Source organism: Oculina patagonica, chromosome 14 (assembly GCF_052425735.1).
Source record: "Oculina patagonica isolate OP01 chromosome 14, crgOcupat, whole genome shotgun sequence".
Classification (NCBI taxonomy): domain Eukaryota; kingdom Metazoa; phylum Cnidaria; class Anthozoa; order Scleractinia; family Oculinidae; genus Oculina; species Oculina patagonica.
In genome coordinates, this window is record NC_135771.1 from 7992476 (window position 1) to 8004592 (window position 12117).

Below are 12117 nucleotides of genomic sequence, written 5' to 3' on the forward strand. Positions count from 1 at the left end.
GGGAAATCTGAGTTCCTTCTTACTTTATGTCAGTCATTTTGTGTTTTCTGAGAATTTATCGTCTAGCAATTTTTCTCCTTACGTCAAATTATTTCTAGGTTGAAGGAACGAATAGACGAACTATGAATTTCCTTCGCCGCTAGATGCCTGCCACATTACATTGCTCTTGGAAATCATGCATTGCGCGAAATAATCTGCTAGCAGATTATTCACTAATCTGTAGGTTCCGCGGATTCCCAGAATTAGCTGTAGGCTCTTAGCCAATAAGAAGGCAGCTAGTGACTACAATGTATAATAAAAGATGGTAAACGTCGATGCCAGTTATTTCAGTCACTGTCTTCTTACCTCTTGTTCAACTTGCTTCTCTATTGCCTGGTATCTTACAGAAGACTTGTTTTCCAAATCCTTGTCGAATACCTCTTCCTCAATAGTAATAGCCGCCTCGACTTCCACCAAGTCTAGTGATCGAATTGTAAAACTAAACATTACTACCTTTAAGGCCAAGTTAAATAAATGAACAAATGTTTGTCGTCCGGATTTCTATAAAAAAAAAGAGAACGGGCGGGCGCTTTTTTGTTACTTGTTATTTCCTCCATCGTCAAATTCTCCCAGAAGCGAACTTGCAAAATAAATCATGACCTCTCCAGTACGGACCTAGCGTGCCGAGGCTTTAAAATTTTGGCCTGATTTCGTATTAAAACGCAGACGAAAGCCATGTCTTACAAAATTTTCTTTGTACTTAATTAAGGAGTAACGCCTGTTGGTTTTTGTTCGTTCCAACTTTCCCAATAACAAATACTAAAAAAAGAGAAGCGGCCTCAAAAAAATGAAGTGGGCGGGGATGAGAAACATTTGTTTTACTTGGCCTAATTAGAAAAATTCTACTAGTATACTCATGCAAAAGCAACAATCTGACTCATGCAAATGCAACAAAGTGACGGGGATGATCGAAGGAATTTTTGGGGTTGGAAATTTTCCATTCCAGTATTTTTTTGGGTAGGAAAATTTGGCAAGTATTTTTGGATGGCTTGATTTAAGTAGCGAATTTTTGGGGTATTAACAAACACGAGTGTTCAATTTTTAATGTTTTTTTTTGTGTTATATCATCCCCCTTTTCTGGAAATTTAAGGGTCCGAAATTCGGCATGGAATTTTTTGGGGGTTAGTTTTTGGTCCAGGGATTTTTTATGGGTTTTGTTGGAAGCCCTTGGGATTTTTTGGGGTCTGGGTGTTTGCCTCCGTTCGATCATCCCCGTCGCTCGAAATCCTGAGTACCCCCCCTCTAGGGGTACAAGCCAATGACCAGATTGTTTCAAGATGGCAAACTGGGCCATCGTACTTTACCTTACCTTCTCTCACTGTTAAATTGACACTCCCTTTATCCTGTCCCATAACATTGATCGCTACACATTTGTAGATGCCTTGGTCATGAACACGGGTGTTAAAAATCAACAGCGAACCGTCCTTTTGAAGTGTTTTGCCTCTTTTGTTTTGACTATCATCATCAAGGATTTCAATTTCGTAAACTGAAGCTGTCGCGTTAACAGCGTACCCGTCGGGTGTTATCCAAGTGTATGTTGGTTCTGGAAGACCATCAGCGTGACAGGTAAGTGTCACGTTTTCCTCAGTGCCAGCCTCGGTTGGAGGATCAACGTGGTAGATTGAAGGCGGCGCTAAAAAGGAAAATAGAACTACTAAGGCAGGGCCATAACCAGACTTTTGGCAAAGAGTAGGCAAAATCGGTGATCGCCGATGGTGCAAGCCGCAAATTTTGAAAAAGGCCTAAATGTAAAAAAACGAGTTTTCAGCATTTTTACAAGGTATTTCTTCTGAAAAGTCCATCTTGTTCAACTGTGAATTATTTTCGCAACTAAACGTTTTCTTTTTTTAATTTTTGGTGTGATTCTAGACGAGGCAAGTGCCTCGTCTTGCCTCTTGCTAGTTACGGCCCTGACTAAGGTGACATGCTATTTAAATGTAAATCAGTGAACATACATTTCGCTATTTTTTAATTAATTAATTTATTTTTTTATCTTTTTTATTGTTGTTTTTATGACCATGTCCGCTGAGATAAAAAACAGAAAAAGTAAAGGATCGATCGGGTAGCAGGTTGCAACTCACGCAACGTCTCACATAAATGACTCGCTTCTATTCGAAAGAACGAATGAACAAGCAACGGGAACAATGCCCCTAGCCCTTAAAGGGACTGTGTCACGGATTTTACCAGATTTTTGAACAGCCAAAATTTATATTTGTGCCGCAGGAAACTTAAAAATAATAGTCCATTTTAATTACAAATTTCTATATTAGAGCACTGAAGCTGTTAAGGAGCATCTTTGGCTGCGGATGGCTCGGATGGAAACGGATTGCAAATTGAAAAAGTTAGGCAAACGTTTTCAAGTTGTTTATGCGCGTCATCAAAATATCGATATTTATAGCCGTAGCTTGATTTCTATCCGCAAAATTAAGGTAATATATTCCTTTAGACGTTCAAAGATGATGTCTATTTTGGGTTAAGTTGCCTACCACTAATTTTAGAACAGTTTAGACCACAAATCTGTGAAATCCCCGTGACATAGTCCCTTTAAGAACTGCTACTGTAATGATTCGATTTAGCGCCCTCCTCCGGGGGGGGGGGGATACTCCCTATAATGGCCTATACGGGGAGGCTCCGCCCGAAAGGGGTACCTTTTTCAGGCTTCAGGTATATAAAAGGGTAGGGATTTCACGAGTTTAAGTATATGAAAGGGTATGGAAATCTGTCATTTGGCTATTTAAAAGGGCCTTTTATTAAAATATTTCGAACAGACGCAATTTATGGCTGTATTATTTTTATTTATTAAGCGCTACATAAAAATGACAAGAAAACGTCATATTTTAAGTACACGCCATCTCTCGGTATATGAAGGGGTATTTTTTTGGGGTTGGGGGGGGGGGCCCCAACCCCCCCCCCCCTCCAATAAGCCCCCTTCCAAATAAGCACCCCCCCCCGTCGAATGTGTTTTTGTCAATAAGCGCCCCTATTCCAATAAGCGCCCCCATTCTAATAAGCGCCCCCATTCTTATAAGCTCCCTTATTCTAAAAAGCGCCCCTGTTGTGGATAACTGCCCGTACTGAAGTCATCAACGTCAAATAGATAAACTCATTAACATTCACCGTACCGTACATGTATATATTTATGGCTTAAGTGAACAATTCTTTTAAAAGTAACTGAACTTTCAACAATTTGTTACTGTTACAGTTTCTGTTACAGTTATTAGTTATTTTAATATTTATTAAAGTTTTGTTTTGAACATTTGGTTGTTTTTCAAAAAATTAAATAAGCGCCCTGGCCCGAATAAGCGCCCTCCCTTGAGGTGCCAAAAAAAAAATAAGCGCCCCGGGCGCTAAATCGAATCATTACGGTACACTAGAGGACCAGTAGAATTACAAGCTTGTGAGAACTGCTACGCTTCTACTTTTTTATACGGAGCTGAATACCAAAGTAGTATGCATACCTTGACAAAGAAAACCAGTACCATTATATCCATCGATACAAGTACAATTATATGAACCAAGAGTGTTAGTACATTTCGCTTTCTCGTGACACTCGTTGAGATCGGACGCTTGACATTCATCGAAATCTGTTTGATGTAGAAAAGCACAATTGCCTCAAAAAGGGAAGGTATAATGAGTAGAACAATGACAAGATAAATATTTTAAAGGTAGTATATCAAACACGAGAGAGTGTGTTTCATCACATTTCCAAACACAGAGAAGAGAGTTTAAATACGACACGCAGCGAAGTATTTTTGACGAACATCGAGATGTTTGGAAATGTGAAACGCTTTTTCGAGTATTTGATTTTTCTTTTCATTTGAATCTATCGACTCACTTCACTGTGGTTGCCTCGGTAGCTCAGTGGTTAGAGCACCTTCCATGAGATCGGGGTGTCGTGGGTTCGAATTCCGCTCGGGGTATTTGATTTTTCCCACATTTGTTCTGTTAATAAATCGATAGGCATATCAGAGTTGACCTCTCTGATGATGAACAAACTGATAGAAGTTAAAGAGAAAATATCGTAAAAATCTGTGCCAACAAAGAACACAAATTGAACCACTGCCACGGCTCTAATTTCCTATGTTGTAACTTGATTAATGGATGGATGGATTCGAGGGGGGGGGGGGGGGGGGGGGGGGGGGGGGGGGGGGGGGGGGGGGGGGGGGGGGGGGGGGGGGGGGGGGGGGGGGGGGGGGGGGGGGATGAATGGATGAATAGTTATTATTTAATAACAGTGAGTTATTATTAATTATTGATTATTGAATTATTAATGAAAAAATTAATAAATTACCTTGACAGTGGGTTCCATTCCCAAAATATCCATCTAGACAAATACAATGATATGACCCAGGGGTATTGACACAGACCGCTTTTTCGTGACACTCGTTGAAGTCGGACGCTTGACATTCATTAAAATCTGCCATGTGATGAAAAAAAAGAAAGAGAAAAGATGCATCCGAATATAAAATGATCAACTTTTAAACGGTTTTTTTTAGGTTTTAAAAAAAAAAAGGCCCCAAGAAGTTAGAGGAAAACATTTTACATGTACCTGAAAACGTTAATTTAACTCTTATCTCAAACAATTAGACACTAAAATTCTTCGAAAATTTTGATCAGTCATATGATCTAACGCTCGAGGTACAATGAAGGAGTAAAATATACAGAACACTTTTTTATTCGAACATAAATTTATCAAACTCCTTCACCACTTGTCGATGATAGTAAAAAACATCAATTCGCTTATACAGTAGAGCATTGTTTTATTGTTAGAACTGATGTCCACTCTCTCAATACTGGACACAGAAACAAGTTGGTTGCAATTGGATGTACCGCTATTTAGAACAGCTACCTGCCAGCAGTCATTTGTATTCAGAGCTACTCGGCTTTGGCAATTACCTTACCTTTGTCCAATTACCTTGGACTCTAACAGACGTGAATAGTTTGACTAGTCTAATTTTAAGGCTGCTCTAAAGAGTTGCGCTTGGAAGAATTTTAGTTTTATAGAACCTTTTATACTTACAACCCAAGACTAAAATCGTTGGGAAGGTTGAAGATGAACGCCTCGATTTCAACAACTTTTAAAATACATCTAATCTACACGAACGCACAAAGTGTGTATGGTCCCCCTCTCCCCCATATCAATGTTGAAGTATTACTGAACATTATGATAGACAATATGGTGTGATTTAAGTCTCTTTGTATACTTCAACATTGAATGAGGGGGGAGGGGGAGCGCAAACTACGTCACCTTCCCGAAATGTTTGACTGGGGTTGTAGACTTTTTAATACCAGACATGATAGTTTATATATATTAGAGCTTTTATTGCAATTATTACTGAAAAAACCATTTTATTGGAGTGACAAATAAAGTTTATAGTTGCTAACCTCCTGGCATTGGCCGTTTTATCAATGACGCAGTAGATTTACCAACACCAGCGGCGTTGTATCCAGCTACTCTGACAGAATAGTTTGCATTCTGAAGTCCTGTTAGTTTGTACGTCAATTGATTTGGTCCAACACTCTTGTTATGTTCTATTGCAGACCCTTCTATCTTGTAGTACACGTAATAACCCAAAAGCTTTCCATGTTGCCGTTCTGCGTGTATAGCATTCCAGGAAATGTCCAGTGAAAGAGAGGAGCTGGACCCTAACGTGAAATTCCCAGGAGCAGCAGTAGGTACTGCAAAACGATAAACAATAAACATCTATCGCTATCACAGACATTATTACAAGGCTCGGGCAAAATGTCGAACTTCTCATGAGCTGAACTAAATTCAAGTTCTTGAATTAAAGGGACACTGTGACCAGTTTAACTTCAAAAACTCAAGAGCCTAAAGACATATGGAAACTACGAATAGTGGTCCAATTTTGTTAAAAATCACCATGCAAGTGTACTGAAGCGATAAACAAGTGATATTGTTGTGATGCCATCAGGAACTGCTTTAGATCTCAACTTGAAAAAGTCAGGCTGATTTTTTCAAGTTTTGTCCTTGTGTACTGGAAAAATACCTACAAAATGTTATGGATCCCTTGTCCTTCAACAACACTACTTTATATCTCCATTTTGATGTACTAGGTGAACTTCATGTACGAGAAAAACCTATTCGCCAGTTTTAGTACTTTTTACCGAAAAGCATTTTTAAATCCCCGTGACACTCTGTGTCCCTTTATCTCCGACAATTTTTACTTGGATCGACCAACTATTCTTCTTTCTCTAAACTAAGACGGGAACGTCGACTGGAGATTGTGTTGGGGACAAACTTTGACATCTTTAATTAAGTTCAGCTAATTGGGATCGACCCCATGAGTTAGTTTGACTCGAGCGAAGTTCGATGTTTGCCCAAGACTAAATTATTACTCACATTTCAAACCTACAGACAGTATTAACATTCAAGCAATAAAAGCAAAAAATAAAGTCACTAAAAAGACCTTATAGCATGGTCACGTTTTACGTTTTTATACTTCTTTGCTTTTACCCAGCTGGTTGGGACTTGTATAGGAATAAATGGAAGTATAAGTTCCGCTGTGCTATTATTTCTGATTTCTTACCGTCTTCCTTTGTCCTCGCAACCTTAACTGAACTGTTTGGTCCATCACCAACAGAAGTGAAGGCCAACACTTGAAATTCATATTCTGTGTATTTAGCAAGCCCAGTGACATCTTTAGTTAAAGTTGAATTACTGTTAATGTCTAACGTGTGTGCTGACCCAGTAGCGTCTTTCTTTTTGTAGAACAGTTTAAATCCGTTGATGATTCCATTTCTGGAGTCTGCTGGTGGCAACTGCCAGGATGCTGTAATGCTGGTGGAAGTTTTTGCAGTGACAGAGAAGTTACTTGGAGGTTGAGATGGAGCTGTAATTGACGAATTTAATATACAAACATTTACTTGTAAAACATCATCCTCATTTTATTAGCCACTTTAGAATTAAAAAATATATAGCATTAAAATTATGGTAAGGCGATGTGACCTCCAAGAAACCACCAGTCTTATAGGGGAGGCCACCTCGGGTAGCAATATGTTAGAAATTTAGCCGTGGATGTGCGGTTTAAGGTCAATTCAGACTCATTTCATTAAAAATTCAATCATCTTTTACCAAAAAGTAGAAAAGCTAGTCGAACCAGCGATCGATATTGGGAGAGAACAGGAACCTGGAGAGAATTCCAAATTTTAGGAGCACCTTAAAGTACTGTAAACGGCTTATAATAAGTACGAAAGTGAACAAGCATGCGATTCGAAGTACATGAAATAACTTTTAGCTGCATAACAGGACTTATAATCCATCAAATATTTTTCGCGCTCCACACGTCATGTGTTCGTTCACCGTAATCTTCACTTAGCAAGCCTTGTCTACATTTTTTCAAAGTTTTCTCAAATAACCGGAGTCAACATGTTTGCTTTCCGGTTGACCAAATAAGTTGACAAACAAAATGTTCGTTTTCTCGTCACCCTGATTGAGGTCTGATGTTAACCATTTATAAAAGTTACCAAGTAATGATTAAGAAATGTAGAAATTGACAGCATTAAGGCTGTGTTATATGGGACAACTTGCAACAACGATTTTTTGCACAGCATTGTTGCACAAAAAATCCAACACCGTGTAGCATGATACGTGGACTATTTTTAGCGGAACTTTTGACTCGGCAACACGTTGCGAGTTTTTCAACCCAAGTCAAAAACTCGTTTCCAACATTGTTGCGCGGAAAAACGTTGTTGCAAGTTGTCCTGTGTAACACAACCCTTACGGGATCAAAACTGGAGGGAATTTGGAAGCAAGGAACAATTTCAATCTCTCTCGAATTACGGACCAAAACAAACTGTTAAAAATAAAGGCCTGAGCATGATGCAACATTGCACTCAGCATTTCCGGCAAGTGTTAGTAAGTTTTTAGTCCATGTGGTCACACGCTGCAACACTTTTGCCAGATTTCGCGCACTAACTGAAAAAGAGGCCAACATCGTTCCCAGGGCCCTTCGTCTTCCCTTTTAAGGAGCAAGGGAGAAATGAGACCCTGGGAACGAGGTTGTCATTATGGCCGACTTCATGACAACTTACCGGCGCCGTAGTTACCACAATACCGAAGCTGGCATGTAGGTGTCTTCTGTAACTCGTAGACGAAATATGCACCACAGTTTCTCACTCTGATAGTGTTATTCCACTTGCAGCAGTTGTCTGACCAGTGATAACAGACTGTACGCGTTACTACACCTTCGGCGACTGTTGGGTGTGCACCGGCAAGCCAACCTGGAGCATGCGTACCGCAGCGTTTCATGGGAACACATGTCTCTGGTATCCGATCCCCAGCACCTCCTTGGAAACGGTACCAACCTGGTACCAGTTCCCGCTGATCGCATGTTACATTGTTTTGCAATGAGTTTTCTTGAGCGCGGTCTGCTCCACTTAGGACTTTGTAATAAGTGCATTCATCTGTGGACCGGTAAAATACCTTATTGTAACCTCTTTTCGAGGGAACTTAATTTCGCGAAAATGGAATGGGTATATTTCGCGAGACTTAATTTTCGCGATTTTGCCAAGAAAGAGGAAAAAAATACGTCAAAAAAAAGAAGGTTGGTTCTCATATGATCGCACCGATCGCTTCTATCGCATCGATCGTTTGCAAATACTGAGACGATCGTAGGCGATCGAAGCAGTGGAAGCGTTCAGGGGTTCTCATATGATCGTCCCGATCGCATAGTATGAGCGAAGACCTCATAAGAAAAAAAATCATTTTAGTACAAAATCCAACACAATGGCAGCCTTCAATGAAAGAGCTGTGTAAAACTCGTGGCCACCTATCTTCTCAGTTATTGTAGTTTTACGACGAAGAAGGGAAATAATAGCCAGAAGGATAGAACTCGGGCGATCCAAGCGATTGCGATCACCCCAATCGCCGCAGACGTTAGCGATCGTCTGTGTATTGTTCACATATAATAGCCCCGATCGCAAGAAAACTTTTTGAAGTGACAGAGGCGATAGAAACGATCGGGGCGATTATGTGAGAATCAGGCTCTACAAGACATTGCGATAACAGTTGTACGGCGGTCGCATTTGGTGTTTTCAGTCTTGACCCTGAGTCTTCATAATCCGGAGCTCTCGCGACTCAAAATCACGTGTAACGTGGTGAAATCACAAAAGTCGTTTATTAATTCACGTTCTTCGCGGGTCACGCGAAACCTTTGGATCACGGATCACGAAGAATAATTTGTTAAATTCACGTTTCATGAAAAATTAAATCAGCTCAAGAAACATGAATTCTCCTGTACGACCCTCTATCTTTCTTTCTGGACTAATTTCGGTTTTGTGGAGAAAAGCTTGATTTTTGAAATCACTGCGGTCTTTTGTGAGTACACAACCCCCCCCCCCCCCCCCCCCCTCCTCAACCGTTGACGTCACAAAATATGTTACTGCTTGTTAATCCGAAGGAGCAATCAAATTGAAAAACATAAAAAATAAGCTTTTGTCTCGTCGACGTACGTAAGTTGTTTATTTGGCTAGAGTGAAAGAATGACACTAGAAGAGATATATGCCGGAACCAGAGCAGAGTACGACACATGTAACCTCGTACAATGAGCCGCGATAAACGTCCAACTTGCTCAACCAAAACACGGATTTTTGTTGCCGCTTTTTTATCAGGATCTTGTCTTGTGGTTTGAATGTTTCTTTTTCTCTTTGTCAAATTTAAGGTTAAAGATAACTGCGTTCTCAGGTAAATAATTAAATTCTAGTGTTAAAACTATTAAAACCAACCCAAGCAGTATAATGTTTTTCTTAAACGGTGATTAATTTTAATCGGTTCTTCTAGTATTTCCATGAACGTTTCCAAATATTTGCGTTACCTGGCGGAGGTGTGCTGGTTGATGGCAGGGTGGCAGGTGCTGAAATGAATAAAGTTTGGATTGAATCAAGGTTACTCACTTTGTGTAATATCTAATTATTATTGCCATTGTTATCCCAAACAATATCTTCGCATTTTTTCTCGCCAATGTCAAGTGTACAAATGAAACTTTTCATATGACTGATACTTGTTTTTAGCCAACTCGCTCTTGCGTACAGCGATGACATGGTGAATATCGGCGCGGGTTTTACAAGTTTTTTCTTTCAAAGCTCTTTGTTGTCCTTGTTCAAAAACTGGAATGACAGGTTTTTTACAAGGACGGACATGTCAAGAAGAAACTTGCCATATTTTTCCGTGACACGAGCAACTTAAACGGGTTAAACTCGTCAAAGAAAACTTGCTCGTGAGCAATTAGCTTCTAGTATAAGTGATTCTAAAATTGCTTTTTAGAGTTAATGAGCGTATCACGCCACTCGACTGTAGTGGGCATAATTTGGAGTTGTCTGAAAAATCACGGAGCAAAAAAAATAAGGAAATGGGAAATGAGGGAATAGAATAACTAAATAAATTACCATTTTTTGTCAGTCCTTTTGAATTTCACGTACAATGAAATAACAATTATTTCCAGTTGTTTACAGCCTACGTGCATTAGTCCTGCATACGGCATACGATATAGGTATTTGCATACACAAATCTTATAGGAAATGAGACTACCAAAATAAATAAAATACAAAATATTACATACAGTACAGAGTGATAATGAGTAAATGCCAAAGGCTCTTTTTTGCGAACGAGTTAACGCGGAAGCTGTGTCACGGCAACGAACCAGAAGAAGACGATAGCGGCAAAAAGTGAATGATGTTATTAAATAAAATCAAGAGAAAATGTCTGAGAATAGAAAGTGCAAAAAAAATAGACAGACATTCATGTACAATTCTTGTTCTCCGGCTTACTTACCCGCGCCATTTAAGAATAAAAAGGCAGCTCCAATTACAAGTAATAATTTCGTCATGACGCCGACTGATAGAGTTCTGCACGCCTTTTGCAACAGAAAGAAAACGCGTACCTAATTATAGTTGGTGTGATGCGGAGTGGCCTGGCACTAGAGCCATCATTTGAACTTCCGGTGTTTGTTCCGATGGGTGCTGAACGTGACAAAGGAAACCGGAATAATGTCAAATTAATCTCATCTTCCCGCATTTCTCAGAATCTCGGTTCAACTTCCCTTAAAAGATATCAGTCACGTACCCTTACATAACCCAGTAATTGTTAGAGATAATAAAAGATAGCGGGAATTACTGTGTTGCATTTAGTGGCTGAGGTTATATAGATGTTATAAGAATAATGCTGAGTGCTAATCACATTTGATGCTTGTTGAATTGTATTTCATTTTAAAACTATTCAAGCATTCAAAGTAACTGGCCCCCTCAGCTGCCTTTTTCACGCAATAATGTGAAGTTACAAAGCCCCAAAGACAACAAAGGCTGGCTGCATAGGGGCTGTCACGGCTGAGTTAAGTTTATTTATGACGTTTTCAGAGTTTTGCCAAATATTCGGTATGAATTTATGGATCTAAATGGACCTATGGATCTATGAATCTAAATGGCAAAGCCAAAGTTTCAATAAAACAAATGAGTAGTTTTGGAGGTAGTTACCTCATGCTCACCGGAAACTCGACCTAGTGCAATAGAAAGCAGCATGCTAGCAAAAAGTTACTTCAGAATTTACGGAATCGATTTAAATGACAAAACCAAAGTTTCAATAAAACAAATGAGTTATTCATGCTGACCGGAAACTCCGCCCAGTGCAGAAGAAAGCAGATTTTACGTATGTGCTGAAGCCTTGTTTTCATATGTCGGGAAAATTCCCAGATGATTGGGGATTTTGTTTTTGCCAAGGAAGACGACTTCTTGTTCTTTTATATAAACGGACCATAGAAGTTAATGACGCCATAAAATGTTCAAAACGTTTCAGCGAAAGCACCCGAGTTTCTTGACATCTGTTCGTTTCAGTAAGCCTAAGGCCTCTGTCTATTTGGCCAAGTAAAAAATAAATAAATGTTTCTCATCCCCGCCCGCTTCATTTTTTGGAGGCCACCTTCTTTTTTATTATTTGCCATTGGAAAAGTTGGAACGAAAAAAAAAACAGCAGACGTTAGTACACCTGAAAATTCTGTAAGCGGTGGCTTTTTTCTGCGCTTTAACACGAACTCAGGCCTAAATTTCAAAGCCTTGGTGCGCTAGGGA

The 12117-nt window shown here is 39.6% G+C and overlaps 1 protein-coding gene across 1 annotated transcript in view; it reads right to left on the reverse strand.

Moving 5' to 3' along the window:
* The window catches only part of LOC144639097 (uncharacterized), a 50999-nt gene extending 40110 nt beyond the window's left edge, over positions 1 to 10889 (reverse strand). Inside the window, exons 1-9 of the mRNA XM_078498351.1 lie at positions 10829 to 10889; positions 9873 to 9911; positions 8092 to 8463; positions 6588 to 6890; positions 5425 to 5718; positions 4331 to 4456; positions 3498 to 3623; positions 1349 to 1672; positions 346 to 458 (exon numbers count right to left, since the gene is read on the reverse strand). Of these exons, the coding sequence (XP_078354477.1) occupies positions 346 to 458; positions 1349 to 1672; positions 3498 to 3623; positions 4331 to 4456; positions 5425 to 5718; positions 6588 to 6890; positions 8092 to 8463; positions 9873 to 9911; positions 10829 to 10883 (1752 nt within the window). The 5' untranslated portion in view covers positions 10884 to 10889. The remainder of the gene's footprint in view (positions 1 to 345; positions 459 to 1348; positions 1673 to 3497; positions 3624 to 4330; positions 4457 to 5424; positions 5719 to 6587; positions 6891 to 8091; positions 8464 to 9872; positions 9912 to 10828) is intronic.
* Between the last annotated feature and the right edge of the window lie 1228 nt (positions 10890 to 12117).